Below are 22,620 nucleotides of genomic sequence, written 5' to 3'. Positions count from 1 at the left end.
GGGACAAGGGGGAGAGACTAGGTGACAGCTCTGTGAGGGGGTGGGGCTAAGAGAGCAGAAAGTGGCAGGTGCGGGAGTGGGACCAATGGGGAGACAGAATACAAATAATTGCACTGAAGCTGCTGCTTTTACACAGCAGAGTCACTCACCAAGATGTAGTCCTGGCCACTCATTCAGGATCCTGCAGGCTCTAAGAGCTTCCACCGCCGCGGCACGCCTGCAGGAAGTCTCCGCCTCCTCCTCACACCGCGCACAGGTCATCTGCATAGACACCAGACACAAAATTATTCAGACTCCCAGCCAGATTCCTAAACTAATTCAGACCCCTAAATTAATTTACACCTCCAATCAGACCCCCATATTAATTCAGTCTACCGACCAGGCGCCTAAATAATTTACACCCCCAAATTGATTCAGTCTCCTGAACATACCCGTAAATTAATTGAGAACCCAGGCCAGAACTCTACATTCATTCAGAATCCCAACCTGATCCCTAAATTCAGCCCAAAGCCCCTAATTTAATTTTCATTCCCGATCAGACACCTAAATTAATTTACACTGCAGACCAGACCCCAAAAATAAAAAATTCAGACCCAATATGTGCTTACCACTTCTGGGTCTTTAGCCTCCACTTCCATCTGGGCGGCTCTTCTCCTCAGACGCTGGGGCCAGCGTCAGGACGTTGTAAACTCTGCCACACATAGCGTTTTGATGCTAGCCAGCACCGGTCTTGTAAAGGGTCCCAGCGATAGTTACTTTGGAGGAGGTAATATGCCCCGCAATATAATGGGGCCCGTTCACTTTTCCAAATTAACTTTGGGCAGCGGTGGCGATGGAGAGTATCGGCGGGTGGGTCAATTTTCTAAATTTTTCTGGCCAGGTCCCTGACAGGGGTACCATCGGTACTGCCCTGATGGCGGCACTGCCCTCATCTCATACTACCTCCCTACAAATAATCTCCAGTCCACCACCCATCCTGTCTATAGATCTCTGCCCTAATCTCCGGTCCACAACCTGTCCCCTCCATACATCTTTGCCCTAATCTCCTGAAACCTCCCCACACATAATCACCGGTCCACATCCTGCCCCCTTCATAGATCTCTGCCATAATTTACCAATAACTCCCCACGTGTAGTCTCTGGTCCTCTCAAGACCTCCTTCTCCTTCTCCTCCCACCATCACCAGAAACGTGCAATTTGTACCCAGCATTAGCCCTCGTGGGCAGGGCGCGCTCTCCTTCTGTACCAGATGGTCACGCAGTAAGCTCATGTTTATTGTACTTGATTTTATAAAGTGTTCATGTGTTATGTATTTAACCCTCTCAGTATTTTATATGGACAGTGGCCTGGAAGCTAAGGGAGCTAGAACAAACGCTTTTTAAAAAAAATTAGGCCAAAAACCACATTCCCAAATACGTGTACATCACCCCATTGACTCCATTATGGAAAAAACTAAATCTATGTAGACGGGTTGTTAAACACGGGTACTATACTTCCATCTGACCGAGGACTAAGTGGTGGTCACCGTTACATTAAATCCTTCCTCCATGTTCTTTGATTTCAGAAAGAGACCAGAAGAACGCTCAGAAGACATTTCCCATGGTGAGAAAATACAGTGGTCGTTTTCCAAGTCGAAGACTCTCAGAAGGGTCATCCCCTGTGAAGGGACCTTATCCATCGTGGTTGTCCTTACATCTGACCTGCACACAGCAGAGGAGGCCATTTTACGGGCCAGGACAATGTTCTTGAGAACGTCGCTTATACATTGAGATTCAGGACAATGATTGGATATGTTGTTAGAGGGACCTTAGAGATGTGGAATTGTAGAAATTCTTACAGGTTCCGGTAACAACATAACATGGATGTGTGTGGTGTGTACGGGGCTCAATATGACCCTTAATAATAGTATTGGGCTTTACTCGTGGCATCTGCCACGTTGAAGAGATAGCGCAGCACAAGTTGCCCATTAAATTTCCCATGTGTGTCAATGAAGAACAAGCCGGTGCTGGTGAAAAGAGCGGCTACTACTGCGGATTATCCCGGCCTAGCCGGCACAATAGCACAGATGAAGAGCTTAAAGGGAAGGAGTCATGACAGTTTTATTTTTTTATCAAATTGCTTTCAGTATGATATTAAAATAAATGTTATTTATTTGTGTTGTCACTTTCTACTTTTACTTCTCTATGGGGCTGCCATTTTTTTTTCATCTCTATGTGTCGATTAACGACACATACAGACATGGAATACGGCAGCTACAGGGCAGAGGGCACAATGAGCGGCTCCCGTCCACCTCTGCTATGTGGCTCTGTACTGTGCAGACGCAGGTCAGTCACACAGCAGAGATGGAATACGGCAGCTACAGGGCAGAGGGCACAATGAACGGCTCCCGTCCACCTCTGCTATGTGGCTCTGTACTGTGCAGACGCAGGTCAGTCACACAGCAGAGATGGAATACGGCAGCTACAGGGCATAGGGCACAATGAGCGGCTCCCGTCCACCTCTGCTATGTGGCTCTGTACTGTGCAGACGCAGGTCAGTCACACAGCAGAGATGGAATACGGCAGCTACAGGGCATAGGGCACAATGAGCGGCTCACGTCCACCTCTGCTATGTGGCTCTGTACTGTGCAGACGCAGGTCAGTCACACAGCAGAGATGGAATACGGCAGCTACAGGGCATAGGGCACAATGAGTGGCTCCCGTCCATTACCTCCGGCTCTGTACAGCGCAGACGCAGGTCACACAGCAGAGCAGGAGAGATCGCAGGCGCCATTATGAAGACCGGCTGCACTGCAGGTAAGGTGTGTGTCTCTGTCTGTCCCTCTTCTCTCACAGACCCCCGCTCCAGTGACCCCCCCCCCACCCGACGGCCCCCCTGTAGTCGTGCAGGAGACTCTGTATAAAGGACGCAGCTTATCCTTCTAGGTAATGTGATGTCTGCCATCCACACATGATGTAACTGTCCTGCTGTTAGTGTGGTACCCAGATTTCCCAGACCCCTGAACGGTAAATCTCTCTAGTTGTGCTGAGACTGAGAGGTTCATTAGTCACATCCCAAAACAGTCTCAGCACAACTAGAGAGATTTACCGTTCAGGGGTCTGGGAAAGCTGGGTGACCACCATTACCCCTCCCACTGGAGTGTGAGAGGTTCATTAGTCACATCCCCAAACACTCCAGTAGGAGGGGTAATGGTGGTCACCCAGCTTTCCCAGAAGCAGATATAACCAGGAAAGGGCTGGATGGACGGGCTGAGGGTGCACAGGGTTTTTGGTGATCCCCCTCTGTCATGTGATCGGACCTAGGTTAGCGGTTCATCAGACGGGGTTCATGTGACTATAAATCTGTCCATAACAGGAGACGGTTCACTCAGGACAAGCCCTGCCCTCATGCCGTAGTTGTGTGGTTCTGTCTGCAGTGATGGTGGTCGGTGGCTCTGACACCTGCCTCCCCCGTCGGGTCATCTCAGGACAGAAGGGGTGTCCGGATTGGAGACACAGCGCCGCACCTGTCCTCAGGTTGTGTCTGGTATTGCAGTTCACCTCCATTGAAGTGAATAGGACAGACCTGTAATACCACACACGACCTGAGGACCGGTGCGGCGCCATGTTTTCCTGGACGACCCCTTTAACCCCTTCAGGACCGAGCTCATTTTGGCCTTCAGGACCACCCCCACTTTTTCAAATCGGACGTGTCAATTTATGTGGTAATAACTCCGGAATGTTTTTACCTATCCAAGCGATTCTGAGATTGTTTTCTTGTGACACGTTGTACTTTATGTTAGTGAAAAAATTGGGTCGATAAATTCAATATTTATTTGTGAAAAACACCAAGATTTAGAGAAAATGTGCAAAAATTAGCATTTTTCTAAATTTAAATGTATCTGCTTGTAAAACCGACAGTAATACCACACAAAATAGTTACTAGTTTATATTTCTCATATGTCTACTTTATATTTGCAGCGTTTTTTGAACGTGCTTTTGTTTTTCTATGACCACAAAATTTCAAAAGGCGATTTTTTCAGGGACCAGTTCAGTTCTGAAGTGGCTTTGAGGGCCTTATATATTAGAAAGTCCCCATAAATCACCCCATTTTGAAAACTTCACCCCTCAAAGTATTCAAAACAGCATTCACAAAGTGTTTTAATCCTTTTAACCATTTCACAGGAATTAAAGCAAAGTAGAGGTGAAATTTACAAATTTCATATTTTTTGCCAAAATTCATTTGTAATACATTTTTTTCTGTAACGGAAGGTTTTTCCCAAGAAATGCAACTGAATATTTATTGCCCAGATTCTGCAGTTTTTAGGACTATCCCACATGTGGCCCTAGCGTGATAATGGACTGAAGTACCGGCCTCAGGGAGGAGCACCTAGAGGATTTTGGGGCCTTATTTTTGTAGAATATATTTTAGGCATCATGTCCGGTTTGAAGAGGTTTTGTGGGGCCAAAACAGTGGAAACCCCCCAAAAGTGACCCCATTTTGGAAACTACACCCCTCAAGGAATTTATCTAGATGTATAGTGAGCATTTTGACCTAACCGTTTTTTTTGCTAAATTTAATGGAATTAGTCTTTGAAGATAAAAATATACTTTTTTTCTGAAAAAACATTGAGTTATCTAATTTATACAAGGAATAAAGGAGAAAAATCACCCCAACATTTGTAAAGAAATGTCTCCTGATTACAGCAATATCCCATATGTGGTAATAAACTGCTGTTTGGACCCACGGCAGGGCTCAGAAGGGAAGGAGCACCATTTGGATTTTGGAGCGCAGATATTGTTGGAATGGTTTTCGGTGCCGTGTCGTGTTTTCAAGGCCCTGGAGGGACCAAAACAGTAGAAACCCCCAAAAGTGACCCCATTATGGAAACTGCACCCCTCAAGAATAACATATACATTTTTTTCACAAATGCGTCATTTCCAGGACATATTTTTCTAAAATAGTACATGAAACTGATGACACACCCCAACATTTATTACCTAGTTTCTCCTGTGTCAAGAAATACCCCCACTTAGGCCGTAATCTGCTGCATGCCCACACAGTGTGACCCCAAAGCTAAGAAGCGCCCTTTGCCTTTTCAGAACATAATTTTAGCTTGAATGACTTTATAGGCCCCACTCCATGCCTGTAAAGGATTTGAGCTGGCAGAACGATCTGACACCCCTAGAAGTGACCCCATTTTCTAAACTGCGCCCCTAAGGTATTCACCTAGTGGTTTAATGAGTGTTTGTACCGCTAGGTTTTCATAGCCGGAATCATGCTATTTAGGTCGTAATTTTTTTACCAGATCTATTCTTTTTGGGGCATGGTGGCCTTCAATAGCATATTAACCCGTAGAAGAGCATTCGCCGGTCTATGTAACTATATCGTGCCAACAAATGTGTCAGTCCACAGCTGTGATCAACAGACAAAGCCGGGAGAATTAGATTACAACAATTGGACTGAAGGGCAATATATTTGAGAACTGGAGGAAAAAATGTAGAACTTGAGCATGTTCACAGGATGAAAGAACAAGGCTTTATAACGCAACAGAACGAGGCTTTATAACGTCACAGAGCGAGGCTTTATAACGTCACAGAACGAGGCTTTATAACGTCACAGAACGAGGCTTTATAACGTCACAGAACGAGGCTTTATAACGTCACAGAACGAGGCTTTATAACGTCACAGAGCGAGGCTTTATAACGTCACAGAACGGGGCTTTATAACGTCACAGAACGAGGCTTTATAACGTCACAGAACGAGGCTTTATAACGTCACAGAACGAGGCTTTATAACGTCACAGAACGAGGCTTTATAACGTCACAGAACGAGGCTTTATAACGTCACAGAACGAGGCTTTATAACCTCACAGAACGAGGCTTATAATGTCACAGAACGAGGCTTTATAACGTGACAGAACGAGGCTATATAACGTCACAGAACGAGGCTTTATAACGTCACAGAACGGGGCTTTATAACGTCACAGAACGAGGCTTTATAACGTCACAGAACGGGGCTTTATAACGTCACAGAACGGGGCTTTATAACGTCACAGAACGAGGCTTTATAACGTCACAGAACGAGGCTTTATAACGTCACAGAACGAGGCTTTATAACGTCACAGAACGAGGCTTATAATGTCACAGAACGAGGCTTTATAACGTCACAGAGCGAGGCTTTATAACGTCACAGAACGAGGCTTTATAACGTCACAGAACGGGGCTTTATAACGTCACAGAACGAGGCTTTATAACGTCACAGAACGAGGCTTTATAACGTCACAGAACGACGCTTTATAACGTCACAGAACGGGGCTTTATAACGTCACAGAACGGGGTTTTATAACGTCACAGAACGGGGCTTTATAACGTCACAGAGCGAGGCTTTATAACGTCACAGAGCGAGGCTTTATAACGTCACAGAACGAGGCTTTATAACGTCACAGAACGAGGCTTTATAACGTCACAGAACGAGGCTTTATAACGTCACAGAACGAGGCTTTATAACGTCACAGAACGAGGCTTTATAACGTCACAGAACGAGGCTTTATAACGTCACAGAACGAGGCTTATAACGTCACAGAACGAGGCTTTATAACGTCACAGAGCGAGGCTTTATAACGTCACAGAACGAGGCTTTATAACGTCACAGAACGGGGCTTTATAACGTCACAGAACGAGGCTTTATAACGTCACAGAACGAGGCTTTATAACGTCACAGAACGACGCTTTATAACGTCACAGAACGGGGCTTTATAACGTCACAGAGCGAGGCTTTATAACGTCACAGAACGAGGCTTTATAACGTCACAGAACGAGGCTTTATAACGTCACAGAACGGGGCTTTATAACGTCACAGAACGGGGCTTTATAACGTCACAGAACGACGCTTTATAACGTCACAGAACGACGCTTTATAACGTCACAGAACGACGCTTTATAACGTCACAGAACGAGGCTTTATAGCGTCACAGAACGAGGCTTTATAACGTCACAGAACGAGGCTTTATAACGTCACAGAACGAGGCTTTATAACGTCACAGAACGAGGCTTTATAACGTCACAGAACGAGGCTTTATAACGTCACAGAACGAGGCTTTATAACGTCACAGGACGAGGCTTTATAACGTCACAGAGCGAGGCTTTATAACGTCACAGAACGGGGCTTTATAACGTCACAGAACGATGCTTTATAACGTCACAGAACTAGGCTTTATAACGTCACAGAACGAGGCTTTATAACCTCACAGAACGGGGCTTTATAACGTCACAGAACGGGGCTTTATAACGTCACAGAACGGGGCTTTATAACGTCACAAAACTAGGCTTTATAACGTCACAGAACGAGGCTTTATAACGTCACAAAACTAGGCTTTATAACGTCACGGAACGAGGCTTTATAACGTCACAGAACGAGGCTTTATAACGTCACAGAACGAGGCTTTATAACGTCGCAGAACGAGGCTTTATAACGTCACAGAACGAGGCTTTATAACGTCACAGAACGAGGCTTTATAACGTCACAGAACGAGGCTTTATAACGTCACAGAACGGGGCTTTATAACGTGACAGAACGAGGCTTTATAACGTCACAGAACGAGGCTTTATAACGTCACAGAACGAGGCTTTATAACGTCACAGAACGGGGCTTTATAACGTCACAGAACGGGGCTTTATAACGTCACAGAACGAGGCTTTATAACGTCACAGAACGAGGCTTTATAACGTCACAGAACGAGGCTTTATAACGTCACAGAACGGGGCTTTAGAACGTCACAGAACGAGGCTTTATAACGTCACAGAACGAGGCTTTATAGCGTCACAGAACGGGGCTTTATAACGTCACAGAACGGGGCTTTATAACGTCACAGAACGAGGCTTTATAACGTCACAGAACGAGGCTTTATAACGTCACAGAACGAGGCTTTATAACGTCACAGAACGGGGCTTTATAACGTCACAGAACGAGGCTTTATAACGTCACAGAACGAGGCTTTATAACGTCACAGAACGAGGCTTTATAACGTCACAGAACGGGGCTTTATAACGTCACAGAACGAGGCTTTATAACGTCACAGAACGGGGCTTTATAACGTCACAGAACGAGGCTTTATAACGTCACAGAACGAGGCTTTATAACGTCACAGAACGAGGCTTTATAACGTCACAGAACGAGGCTTTATAACGTCACAGAACGAGGCTTTATAACGTCACAGAACGGGGCTTTATAACGTCACAGAACGGGGCTTTATAACGTCACAGAACGGGGCTTTATAACGTCACAGAACGAGGCTTTATAACGTCACAGAACGAGTCTTTATAACGTCACAGAACGAGGCTTTATAACGTCACAGAACGAGGCTTTATAACGTCGCAGAACGGGGCTTTATAACGTCACGGAACGAGGCTTTATAACGTCACAGAACGGGGCTTTATAACGTCACAGAACGAGGCTTTATAACGTCACAGAACGGGGCTTTATAACGTCACAGAACGAGGCTTTATAACGTCACAGAACGAGGCTTTATAACGTCACAGAACAAGGCTTTATAACGTCGCAGAACGGGGCTTTATAACGTCACAGAACGAGGCTTTATAACGTCACTTCTTTTTTTCAGAGGGACTGGTCATACAACGTCTCTTTAGCCCCATCAATCTCTATATGAGAGACAAACGTGCCAAGGGACATTGGCACCCCATTACAGGTACCTGCCCGGCAAAGTAGGAACCGTAATGTGCGCAAAACAACCAATCACCTACAGAATATATAAAAGGGCCGAGGCTTTATAACGTCACAGAACGTCACAGAACGGGGCTTTATAACGTCACAGAACGAGGCTTTATAACGTCACAGAACGGGGCTTTATAACGTCACAGAACGAGGCTTTATAACGTCACAGAACGAGGCTTTATAACGTCACAGAACGAGGCTTTATAACGTCACAGAACGAGGCTTTATAACGTCACAGAACGAGGCTTTATAACGTCACAGAACGGGGCTTTATAACGTCACAGAACGGGGCTTTATAACGTCACAGAACGGGGCTTTATAACGTCACAGAACGAGGCTTTATAACGTCACAGAACGAGTCTTTATAACGTCACAGAACGAGGCTTTATAACGTCACAGAACGAGGCTTTATAACGTCGCAGAACGGGGCTTTATAACGTCACGGAACGAGGCTTTATAACGTCACAGAACGGGGCTTTATAACGTCACAGAACGAGGCTTTATAACGTCACAGAACGGGGCTTTATAACGTCACAGAACGAGGCTTTATAACGTCACAGAACGAGGCTTTATAACGTCACAGAACAAGGCTTTATAACGTCGCAGAACGGGGCTTTATAACGTCACAGAACGAGGCTTTATAACGTCACTTCTTTTTTTCAGAGGGACTGGTCATACAACGTCTCTTTAGCCCCATCAATCTCTATATGAGAGACAAACGTGCCAAGGGACATTGGCACCCCATTACAGGTACCTGCCCGGCAAAGTAGGAACCGTAATGTGCGCAAAACAACCAATCACCTACAGAATATATAAAAGGGCCGTGTCCAACCCCATCTTTATGGACAGTAAAGGATCACTAATCCCCTAAGATATTGTCCGTTTTCCTGGAAGTATTTTTGGGTTTAAAGGACGAGTGTCGCGAAAAAAAATTTTTTTTTAGATCAAATTGCTTTTAGTTTTTATTTATTTCGATTAACGACACATACAGACATGGAATACGGCACATACATCCCCATAGCGAATGCGAACGGGAGCCGTTCCATTCACTATAGCGTACGCTGTCTGTGTGGGAACGGCGCATGCGCCGCTCCCACACAGTCCAAATGGAAGGTCTTCGGCCGAGCGCCGTCCGGCGCCATTTTCTTGTGGACCGGAAGCCGCGGCCGGACAGTAAGATGACGACTTCCAGTCGCAGCTTCCGGCCATATGTTCAGAAGCAAAGACTAGGAGCGGAGGGAGCGGCGACGGCAGGAGCAGGTAAGTTATGTCAGTGTTTGTACGTGTATTACTGTGTGATTACCGCTGTATCTAATCCTCCTACAATGTGCATTCGCTCAAAAAATGTCGGCACACAGTGTAGGAGGTTTGATCATTCAACCCCCTCTTTCTCCGGGCACTAGCCAGAATAAAGGAGGGGGGATTGTGTGTGGACACTAGAGCGAGTGTGTCTTCTCCAATTTTGCAGCATAAAGCAATGAGGTTGCTTTACCACATGCCAATGCTGCAATTTTGGGAATTGCTCCCTCTAGTGACCAGCACAGGGAAATGTTATAAATTAGAATCTAATTTATAATATTTCCTGACTCGTGAAAAAATGTAAAAAATGAGAACAATGTTTAATCATTTATACACTAACTGTTTAACTAAAAAAAAAAAATTTCTAGCGACACATTCCCTTTAACCTGTTAACGCCGAAGGACAGATATATCCCTCCTGTGAAGCTGCTAGTTCGCGCAGGCGGACGGATATATCCGTCCTGTGATGGCGCGGGTACTGCCAGTGTACCCACGCGATCAGCGGCAGGAGCACAGCTGTTATACACAGCCTGGCTCATGCCGCAACTGCCGGAATCGAAGCGCGCTCCGATTCCGTAAGTTTAACCCATTAAATACTGCTGTCAATAGCGACAGCGACATCTAATGTGTTTGACAGAGGGAGGGCGCTCCCTCTGTCACCCCATCGGCGCCCCCGCAAAGAAATCGCAGGTCGCCGTCGGGTTTCCATGGCAGCCGGGGGTCTAACAAAGACCCCCAGGTCTGCCTGCAGCATCTGCTTGTTAGGCCATGCCGGAGGCCTAATAGATTTCCTGTCAGTTTTACACTGACAGGCAATAATGCAGATCGCATAGGGAAGTCCCTGGTGGGACTAAAAAAAAAAATGTCAATCAGTTAAATAAAGTTTATGAAAAAATAACATTGAAAATCAAATCAAACTACGTTTTTTGCCCAAAAAGTGGTTTTATTTAGTAAAAGTGTCAAAACAAATAACCCACGCACATATATGGTATCCCCGCCATCGTAACAACTTGACCAATAAAATGAACACATTCATTAAACCGCCGGATGAACGGCGTCCAAAAAAAATGCAAAAAAACAACGGAAAAATTCGCTCTTTTCTCCCATTCCCCCCTATAAAAAATAATCTATAAGTCCTATGTACCCCAAAATAGTACTAATGAAAACGACACATTGTCCCGCAAAAATCAAGCCCACGTACGGCCACAATGACGGGAAAAAAAAATGCATTTTTTTCTAAAAGGGTTTTTATTGTGCAAAGGTAGGAAAACCTATAAAACCTTTACACATGTGGTGTCCCCGTAATCGTGCCGACCCCGAGAATAAAGTTAACACGTTATTTACGCTGCATAGTGAACGGCGTAAATTTATAACGTGAAAATCAATGCTGGAATAGCTGCTTATTTTTAATTCTCTCCTAAAATAAAGTTAATAAAAGTGAATCAATATATTATAAGCATCGAAAAATGGTGCAATTACAAAATACAACTCGTCCCGCAAAAAACAAGCCCTTAGACGGCTATGTCGACTCTTAGAACGCGACCGTGAGAAAACCAAAAATAATCCTTGGTCATTAACGCGCAGATAGGCCCGGTCATTAAGGGGTTAACAGGGTGTGCAAAAGCCGGAACGACAAAAAAAGGCCGTAACGTATTGATCAGGAACTGCTCGGAATATAAGAGTCACTAGAAGCGCTTCATACGGCGGGACATCATTATAAGAATATCACACTTATAGGAGACGACGCCGGCACATGAAAAGGTCACTGTCAGGGACTCCGACTGACCTTACTTTGAAAACTCTACCCCTCAAGGTATCCATCTCGGGGTGTAGTGAGAATTTTTAGTTTCGTTTGGGCTTCTTTTAAATTTTGTGGGCAAAAATATATGTTATAAAATGTATCAGCTTCAAAAATCTATTGAGAAGAATGGCCAATTGTAAAATAAACGGGAGTATAAAGAAAATAATCTAGTATGGCCAATATTGCTGCACCGGCCCGGCTCTCTGAGTCTCGCACTGCTGGATCGGGTCTTTCCTAAGGCCTTTTTTGGAACACACCCGACCTCTTTTCTGGGGTCTTGTTTTCTTGTCAGTGGGGGTATTACCGACGGAAAGTGCTGGCCTGGGATTATACGGCAACTGTAATCTCCCGAAGAAGTGCCCCCCCCCCCTTCTGGGCTGTCAAGTAAAAGGGCCTTGATGATTGTCTCCTGAAATTGGAGGAATGGGTTTGTATTGCCAGCGTATCTGGACACCACAAATGCCTCATACATTCCCTCCTGGTGAGGTGGACTGCCAGCTTCTTGTACCAGGTCTTACTTTTCCGCATGGCACTATACGGCTCTATGACCTGATCAGATAGATCCACCGCACCCATAAAGCGGGTATAATCCGGTACGCAGGCAGGCTGGGCAGTTGTGGTGCTGGAGCCACGGACTGGAACGTGGCTGCTGCGATCCTTGCGTGATAGAATGTGGACATCTTTCTTGTCCCCATATTTCACCAGCAGCATGTTCTCGCTGCACATTGCTTGGCTTCCTCCTTTTGACAATGTCTGGCCCAGGAGGGTTTTGGGGAGGCCATTAGAATTTTTGGGATCGTGCCACAGGCCACTGTCGCTCCTGCCTAAAGGCACTTTAGGAGAGGGATGCTGTTATAGAAATCGTCTATCTAGACAGGATATCCCTGGCCAAGTAGCGGGTGTATAAGAGCCCACACAGTAAGGGAAGGGGGCACTCTGATCAATATTGGAATCCCTTCCCTCATAAATCCGGAAACAATGAGTACCCGGTGGGACTTTCGCAGATCTTGTACAGCTTTATTCCATAGCGGGCCCTTTTATTTGGGAGGTATTGACGGAAGTGGAGCCTTCCCTTAAAACGGACGAGAGACTCATCGACCGCAATATTTTTATCTGAGGTGTAAATTTGGGCAAATTTTAAGTTAAAATGATTGATGACAGGCCTTATTTTATATAAACGGTCATAATTTGGGTCATCGGGGGGTGGGCAGCGGGTATTATCTGCGTAATACAGAAATTTGAGGATGACCTTCTTCTGATCATAATGGTGCTATAAAGGGGGGTGTTATATGGGACATCCGATGACCAGTAGTCCCTAATGCAGGCTTTCTTTATGAGGCCCATATTCAGTAACTGGCCCCAAAATTTGCAAAGCTCCTCAGAGTTTGTGGGGGTCCAATTTTGGCCTTTGGCATAGTAGGATGTGGGATTGTGGGCGAGAAACGGTTCCGCATATAAATTAGTCTGTTTCACCATTAAAGTTATAAATTCGGCGGAAAAAAAAAAATAAAATAAAAAATCGAACTCTCCAAGCCCCGTGATCCCACTTGGATTCCCGAGGATGCGGTGAAGTCGGGAACCTGGGGGTATACCTTGTAGCAGGCATCCATATCACCTCACTATCGGGGGGCTCGTCAGAACCAGCAACTCTTCTGTGCTGCTGGGGGGGCTCATCAGACTCGCTAGACGAAGATGATGTCGGCAGGAACTGCATTTCATCCTCGCCAGCAGAGTCTGTATCTGAGCACAGCGTAGCGTACGCCTCCTCTGGGCTATAACACTTCTGCGCCATATAGCAGTAACGGACACTACAATGTAACAGACCTAACCCTTATCGGAACCCTAAAATGTAACTGTCCCTAAATATATATATTTTTATTAACTGGAAACAAACTGGCGCTCTCAAAAACGTAGGAGCGGGATGGAACGGACACGGATCAATGTTCTCCACTGGGCAGTGAGGGGGCGATCTGGGGGTATTTAGGCTATCGCCTAATGTAATATGGCGCAGTATTTTCACTGGGGTAATGGGTGGACAGCAGAGATCTGAGGAGATCTCGGAGGATCTGGGTAGATCTAGAAGAGATCTTTATTCACTTTTTCTCTCTGACAGAAATGAGCTTGTCAGAGCCGGCGATAAGAAGAATCCTCTGTCTTTTGTTTACATATGCTGTGATTGGTCATTCATTTTTGAATGACCAATCACAGCCATCGACGTCACAGGACCGCTTTGATTGGTCCTGTGCCGGCGAGCAGCAGGTGTTTGTTGCTACTCGCCGCCGCGATCCTCCTGCTGTCACCATGTCAAATGACATGGTGACAGTTTATCATCGGGACGTTACTGTACGTGATTCGGCGGGAAGGGGTTAAGACTTTTCCTGTGTGTGTGTGTGGCAGAGTGGAGTATGCACGGGCGCCGCTGATACTTCATAGCCGCTTATCAGCTGTTTTGAAGAATCAGTGGCGAGCACCCCCCACCCCCTCACACACACACAAATCCCCCCAAACACGCAAAATCAAGTGTAATCAAGCATTTTTTTAATGTGGTTTTTGGCACGTAAAATGTGCAAAAAAAACGTGTCAAATACACGGCGTGTGAACCGGTCATTGACTTCACCTTCATCATTCTAAGGGTATGTTCACACGCAGTGTTTTCAGCTGAAAAGTCGGAAGCAGAACGCCGGCAAGCATCTGCCCTCTGGTTTCAATGGGAAGTACGGCATTCTGTTCCGACAGGGCGTTATTTACGTGGTTGTTTTCCAAAACCGGCACGTAAAGAGACGCCAGCCAAAATGAAGTGCACATCACTTCTTGGGACGTTTTTGGAGCCGTTTTTCATTGACTTTATAGAAAAACAGCTCCAAAAACGGCCGTAAAATACGCGAGTCTCATTAAAAAATGGCTGAAAATCAGGAGCTGGTTTCCCTTTGTTTAGTAAGTGTGTGAACATTCCCATAGGCCCCATGCACACGAACGTGCTTTTGCAGCCGCAATTTCCCCGAAAATCCACGGGAGAAGTGCGGCCCCATTCATTTATATGGGGACATGCGCACGACCATAGTTTTTACAGTCCGTGCATGGCCCAGGAGCCCGCACCACAGAAACAACGGACCTGTCTTATTACAGCCGTCTTCTGCGGTCCGGGCTCATTGAAAATAATGGCCGCAGCCATGTGCATTGCCTGCGATTTGCGGCTCGCAGCTGACCGTCCACAGCCGGCCGACACGAAAATCATGGGCGTGCACATGGCTACGGTCGTGTGCATGAGGCCTTAGCCTTTTGGTGTGTCCTATAACTTCTGCCAGCTGCAGAATCACACCCAAAATGACAGCCAGGCACTGCTTAGCAATTTGAAGACACCTTTTCCTGGCTTGTGAGAGGGGGGGTGAGGTTCCCTCCCACATTTACGGCAGCTGTGAGTCAGGTTACTTTGCCTTATTCACCTTGCTGTAATTCTGGGAAGTGCTCCCTCTGGTGGCCAACATTGGAAAACATGTCAAATTATTATTTCATTTTCAATATTTCCCACCATGTGGAAGAAAAAAAAAATACGGCACAAAACGTAAAAAATATAATAGAAATAAGTAACGGGACTTAAAAAAAAAGTTTAATTTGCGACACATTCCCTTTTAGTACAGCTGCCCTAAAAGGCGGGCACTAAGAAAAAAAGTGGCTCTTTCTATCATGTTATACCCCCTGGCAGACATGGAGCTTACCAGTTTGCACAGAAGCTGTAGGAGAAGCTGAGAAACACAGGAACGGCCCATCCGGAACAGACGCACCTTGGAATGATGATTGACATTTCAGATCACAGATCGGGCGCACCGTTCCCTCCTCCTTTGGAATGCGGAATCGTTCCTGTGGAAGAATTGGTACAAGCACTCCCAGAGAGAGAGGAGACAGAACGGCAGAGGCCTTGGAGGGAAGGCTCGGGGGCTCTGATTACAAGATACGACGTGATCAATTCTTTTTTGTAGCTCGTAGAGACCACTTTGCGCACCCAATCATCAGAAATGTGGGAGAGCCAAACACATTGAAAGAGAAAGAGCCCCCCCCCCCCCCCCCGACCAAACTGATCCGGATTAGTTCTGCTGGGCGCTGGTTGGAAGCATGAGGTCGAGGGTGCCAGGAGGATCATGGGTTAAAGGATTATCTAAATAAAATATAAGGGCAGAATTAGGGTCTATTCACGCTGCCATCATTTAGCAAAAAAACTCCTATGTCCCCAGGCGCGGCTATTCAACCGGACAAAACTGACGCAAAAGCTTGCAAACACATACCACCTTAATTTGCGCTTTTCTATGCAGAACGTTTCTATCCCGTTCCAGGATAAGAAAAAAATAAAAAAAATATATATATATGTATATAAATAATGTAATAAAAAATGAGGACTATGAATCCTAAGCCCCACTACTCCTCTAATACCACGTCATCTACTGAGTAGGGGTATCCCACATGCCAAGTACTATATAAACATATAATATGTTCAATAAAAACAGAATCTACAATGATCAGACCGAGTAAAACTTGCAGAAAGACCTCTCACTAAGGGTTAAAGCTTATGCGGTGTCACAGTCTTCAACGGAGGACGACGTAGACGAATGGGATCCCGCGCGCTAGAGGGACAGATATAGGAGCTGCTTAGTCACCGCTAGGTTACAGAGGTAAAACATTATAAGTAAATAGAAGAACCCAAAAATGAACATAATCCTCCGTGGTAACAGGGAGAAAGGGATGTAAAATGTTCATCGCCAGCGTCAGTGGGGTTATTATAGGGACTCAGAAGATGCCGGACCCCCCGTGACTTAACGGGGGTCGAGACCATATTTTAGATTCCAATGATCCAAGACCCAATCTTAGCCATAAAACCAATCAGCTCCCAGCTCAGAGGATCCTTCTTCCCATGTGGCTAGAAATCTGGCAGAATAACAGAGCGATCACCAGTCCTCGGGAAGCCGGTCCTCAGTTTTTTTTAAAGTATGTATTTTTTATTTTCCAACAATTCCAGACAAATAAACAAATATTCAAAAATTCAACAGCGTGTCCCATGGCAATAACATCTCTGAACACGGATATCCATACATTGTAGAAAATATATCCTACAAGTCATATCAATTATTACAGAGGAGCCTCGTTAGAGCGGTGCGAGAGATTTTACCCCAAAAACAAGGAGAAAAAAGAAAGAGTATCAATGTTCATAGGACGTGTAACACATAAAGAAGGGGGAGGGGGAGAGAAGAGGGAGGGGGAGGGGGGGTGGACACGTGTACCCCCCGCAGTACCACAAGGCCACACTGATATCCATACATTGTAGAAAATATATCCTACAAGTCATATAAATTATTACAGAGGAGCCTCGTTAGAGCGGTGCGAGAGATTTTACCCCAAGAACAAGGAGAAAAAGAAAGAGTATCAATGTTCATAGGACGTGTAACACATAAAGAAGGGGGAGGGGGAGAGAAGAGGGAGGGGGGATGGACACGTGTACCCCCCGCAGTACCACAAGGCCACACTGATATCCATACATTGTAGAAAATATATCCTACAAGTCATATAAATTATTACAGAGGATCCTCGTTAGAGCGGTACGAGAGATTTTACCCCAAAAACAAGGAGAAGAAGAAAGAGTATCAATGTTCATAGGACGTGTAACACATAAAGAAGGGGGAGGGGGAGGGGGGGTGGACACGTGTACCCCCCGCAGTACCACAAGGCCCCACTGATATCCATACATTGTAGAAAATATATCCTACAAGTCATATAAATTATTACAGAGGATCCTCGTTAGAGCGGTGCGAGAGATTTTACCCCAAAAACAAGGAGAAAAAAGAAAGAGTATCAATGTTCATAGGACGTGTAACACATAAAGAAGGGGGAGGGGGAGAGAAGAGGGAGGGGGAGGGGGGGTGGACACGTGTACCCCCCGCAGTACCACAAGGCCACACTGATATCCATACATTGTAGAAAATATATCCTACAAGTCATATAAATTATTACAGAGGATCCTCGTTAGAGCGGTGCGAGAGATTTTACCCCAAAAACAAGGAGAAGAAGAAAGAGTATCAATGTTCATAGGACGTGTAACACATAAAGAAGGGGGAGGGGGAGAGAAGGACAGAAGAGGGAGGGGGAGGGGGATGGACACGTGTACCCCCCGCAGTACCACAAGGCCACACTGATATCCATACATTGTAGAAAATATATCCTACAAGTCATATAAATTATTACAGAGGAGCCTCGTTAGAGCGGTGCGAGAGATTTTACCCCAAAAACAAGGAGAAAAAAGAAAGAGTATCAATGTTCATAGGACGTGTAACACATAAAGAAGGGGGAGGGGGAGAGAAGAGGGAGGGGAGGGGGGATGGACACGTGTACCCCCCGCAGTACCACAAGGCCACACGGATATCCATACATTGTAGAAAATATATCCTACAAGTCATATAAATTATTACAGAGGATCCTCGTTAGAGCGGTACGAGAGATTTTACCCCAAAAACAAGGAGAAGAAGAAAGAGTATCAATGTTCATAGGACGTGTAACACATAAAGAAGGGGGAGGGGAGGGAAGAGGGAGGGGGAGGGGGATGGACACGTGTACCCCCCGCAGTACCACAAGGCCACACTGATATCCATACATTGTAGAAAATATATCCTACAAGTCATATAAATTATTACAGAGGATCCTCGTTAGAGCGGTGCGAGAGATTTTACCCCAAAAACAAGGAGAAGAAGAAAGAGTATCAATGTTCATAGGACGTGTAACACATAAAGAAGGGGGAGGGGGAGAGAAGAGGGAGGGGGAGGGGGGGTGGACACGTGTACCCCCCGCAGTACCACAAGGCCACACTGATATCCATACATTGTAGAAAATATATCCTACAAGTCATATAAATTATTACAGAGGATCCTCGTTAGAGCGGTGCGAGAGATTTTACCCCAAAAACAAGGAGTAAAAAAGAAAGAGTATCAATGTTCATAGGACGTGTAACACATAAAGAAGGGGGAGGGGGAGAGAAGAGGGAGGGGGAGGGGGGGTGGACACGTGTACCCCCCGCAGTACCACAAGGCCACACTGATATCCATACATTGTAGAAAATATATCCTACAAGTCATATAAATTATTACAGAGGATCCTCGTTAGAGCGGTACGAGAGATTTTACCCCAAAAACAAGGAGAAGAAGAAAGAGTATCAATGTTCATAGGACGTGTAACACATAAAGAAGGGGGAGGGGGAGGGAAGAGGGAGGGGGAGGGGGGGTGGACACGTGTACCCCCCGCAGTACCACAAGGCCACACTGATATCCATACATTGTAGAAAATATATCCTACAAGTCATATAAATTATTACAGAGGATCCTCGTTAGAGCGGTGCGAGAGATTTTACCCCAAAAACAAGGAGAAGAAGAAAGAGTATCAATGTTCATAGGACGTGTAACACATAAAGAAGGGGGAGGGGGAGAGAAGAGGGAGGGGGAGGGGGGGTGGACACGTGTACCCCCCGCAGTACCACAAGGCCACACTGATATCCATACATTGTAGAAAATATATCCTACAAGTCATATAAATTATTACAGAGGATCCTCGTTAGAGCGGTGCGAGAGATTTTACCCCAAAAACAAGGAGAAGAAGAAAGAGTATCAATGTTCATAGGACGTGTAACACATAAAGAAGGGGGAGGGGGAGAGAAGAGGGAGGGGGAGGGGGATGGACACGTGTACCCCCCGCAGTACCACAAGGCCACACTGATATCCATACATTGTAGAAAATATATCCTACAAGTCATATAAATTATTACAGAGGATCCTCGTTAGAGCGGTGCGAGAGATTTTACCCCAAAAACAAGGAGAAGAAGAAAGAGTATCAATGTTCATAGGACGTGTAACACATAAAGAAGGGGGAGGGGGAGGGAAGAGGGAGGGGGAGGGGGATGGACACGTGTACCCCCCGCAGTACCACAAGGCCACACTGATATCCATACATTGTAGAAAATATATCCTACAAGTCATATAAATTATTACAGAGGATCCTCGTTAGAGCGGTGCGAGAGATTTTACCCCAAAAACAAGAAGAAAAAAGAAAGAGTATCAATGTTCATAGGACGTGTAACACATAAAGAAGGGGGAGGGAAGAGAAGAGGGAGGGGGAGGGGGGATGGACACGTGTACCTCCCGCAGTACCACAAGGCCACACTGATATCCATACACTGTAGAAAATATATCCTACAAGTCATATAAATTATTACAGAGGATCCTCGTTAGAGCGGTACGAGAGATTTTACCCCAAAAACAAGGAGAAAAAAGAAAGAGTATCAATGTTCATAGGACGTGTAACACATAAAGAAGGGGGAGGGGGAGAGAAGAGGGAGGGGGAGGGACACGTGTACCCCCCGCAGTACCACAAGGCCACACTGATATCCATACATTGCAGAAAATATATCCTACAAGTCATATAAATTATTACAGAGGATCCTCGTTAGAGCGGTGCGAGAGATTTTACCCCAAAAACAAGGAGAAAAGAAAGAGTATCAATGTTCATAGGACGTGTAACACATAAAGAAGGGGGAGGGAAGAGGGAGGGGGAGGGGGAGGGGGGGTGGACACGTGTACCCCCCGCAGTACCACAAGGCCACACTGATGTTTAGAGAATCATATCATGATTGGTGTCACACCAGACAACGGACGCTCCAGGTACCAGGTGGAGGAGCCAGAACATGCAATCAGCTTCTGTTTCATGTGAAGGGGTAGGAGAGGAATAAAATTCTCCCACAGCTTAAAAACCCCTCAGTTTTGTGCTCTTTCCGGAGGGAGGTTTCCACCCAATCCATGCGGAAAAGGAAGATACCATGTGTGGGGGGGGGGGGTGTTCGTTATCCAGACCTGGAGGATCGCCTTCCTGGCAGCCGCAGAGACCGAGTACAGCAGGTTTTTGTGATGGTTCGGGATAAGGAGCATGGAAGGTGCCAGGATCCCAAAGAGACCCCACGATTGGGTTGAGGGGCATTGTATGGACAAAACATTGAATCTTACGCCAAAACTCAACAATAGTTGGGCATGACCAGAGGCGATGTAACAGGTCTGCGTGCCGTGCTCCACACTTTAAAAACGAAAGGTCAGAGGAGTTACCCATGAGGAAGCCCCTGTAAGGGGACACGTAAGCCCTATGTGCTATCTTATAAGACATCTCCCAGTACATGGCTGACGGGAGGTATTTGGCGGTCGTGGTTACAGATGATAGGATATCGTCATGAGTGATGTCATCTAAGTGGTCAACCCAGTAAGATACACCCGATCGTGATTTAGTGTAGTCCAGTGTCTGTCTTAGAACGTTATAGTATGTAGTGATTAGTCTCTTTCGGCATTGGTGAGATGGAGTTAAGTGACAGAAGAAGTCACCCCAGTCCTGATCTTGTGTCTGTCTAATGACCTTGTGAGCATAGCTACAGGCCCGCATGTACTAAAAGGGGTGTCGGCCCAAAAAATCTAATTGAATACGTAGTTCATTAAATGAATAGGGACGGCGAGTGAGCAGGTTAATTATCTGACTAATGCATGTCAACCCCCTCCTAGCCCATCCACGAAAGACCACATGGGGATTGGCGTTTTGGAAGTCAGGGTTATGGGTCCAGGGAAGGAGTAGGGAGAATCTAGGGTTTAATCCTAAATGTTGTCTGACCTTGGTCCATGTCTTCCAGGCGGACATGATTAGGGGATTAGCCCGTTGATCAGGCGATAGAGCCGAGTAGGGAGTGTGTAGAAGGCATGTTAATGAAATGGGTCCGGAAAATTGTAGATCTAATGTCGAATCGGTAAAGCAGGAGCTGCCGGTTATCCAATCTCCAATCACTCGCAGTTGAGCCGCCATGTTGTATAAATGAATCTGGGGAAAGTTAACCCCTCCATGTTCACGGCGTTGTTGCAGTATGCATAGACTCACTCTTGGTCTCCTCTGGTTCCAAATGAACCCTCGGAAAAGAGTATTCAGCCGCCTAACGTCCACTGGTCTCCAGTATATAGGCAAGGACTGTAGTAAGTATAACAATTTAGGGAAGACAACCATTTTCAATAGATTGGCCCTACCCAAAAATGATAAGGTAAAGTGCCTCCAAGCCACGAGTTGGGATTCCAAACATGCTACATAGGAATTAAGGTTTTGTTGATATAAACGTGATGGTCGTCTCGTGATGCGCCCCCCAAATAGGGAATGTAGTCAGAGTTCCATTTAAATGCATGTTTCGAAGACCAGAGTGGCCTGGAGGGACCCTTGAGAATTAGGGCTTCTGATTTTTGTATATTAATCTTAAGACCTGACAAGGCGCCGTAAAGTGAGATATCCTGGAGGATTGGTTGTGGCGTAGAGGCAGGGTTGGATATGAGCAGCAAAATATCATCTGCAAATGCCGATAGTTTAATTTGAGAGCCTCCAATTTGTATACCCTGAAAGCATGCTAGGGACTGAAGGTGACGGAGAAGGGGATCTAGAGACAAGTTAAAAAGTAACGGTGAGAGAGGAGACCCCTGACGCGTGCCCCTGAATAGGGATAGGAGGCGAGTTAAGCCCATTAACGGTAAGGGAGGTGACAGAGCAGGCCTGTGAGCGGGAGAGGAATGTTAGAAAGCGGTCCCTGAAGTCCCGGGACTGTAACACCGCTGTGAGAAATGGCCATGAGACAGAATCAAACGCCTTTTCCGCGTCAAGTCCCAACAACATGGTCACTGGGGAAGAGGGGTCTAGTCCCAGCAGCACGGTCACTGGGGAGGAGGGGTCTAGTCCCAGCAGCACGGTCACTGGGGAGGAGGGGTCTAGTTCCAGC

General features: G+C 46.0%; 1 protein-coding gene across 1 annotated transcript in view; it reads right to left on the bottom strand.

The window, feature by feature from the left end:
* LOC142664029 (struthiocalcin-2-like) overlaps nt 1-1,682 on the bottom strand; it is a 91,724-nt gene extending 90,042 nt beyond the window's left edge. Inside the window, exon 1 of the mRNA XM_075842915.1 lies at nt 150-1,682. Within this exon, the coding sequence (XP_075699030.1) occupies nt 150-267 (118 nt within the window). The 5' untranslated portion in view covers nt 268-1,682. The remainder of the gene's footprint in view (nt 1-149) is intronic.
* Between the last annotated feature and the right edge of the window lie 20,938 nt (nt 1,683-22,620).

This window comes from Rhinoderma darwinii, chromosome 11 (assembly GCF_050947455.1).
Source record: "Rhinoderma darwinii isolate aRhiDar2 chromosome 11, aRhiDar2.hap1, whole genome shotgun sequence".
NCBI lineage: Eukaryota > Metazoa > Chordata > Amphibia > Anura > Rhinodermatidae > Rhinoderma > Rhinoderma darwinii.
The sequence above is the reverse complement of the archived record's forward strand: the minus strand, read 5'-3'. Positions and strand labels throughout refer to the sequence as shown.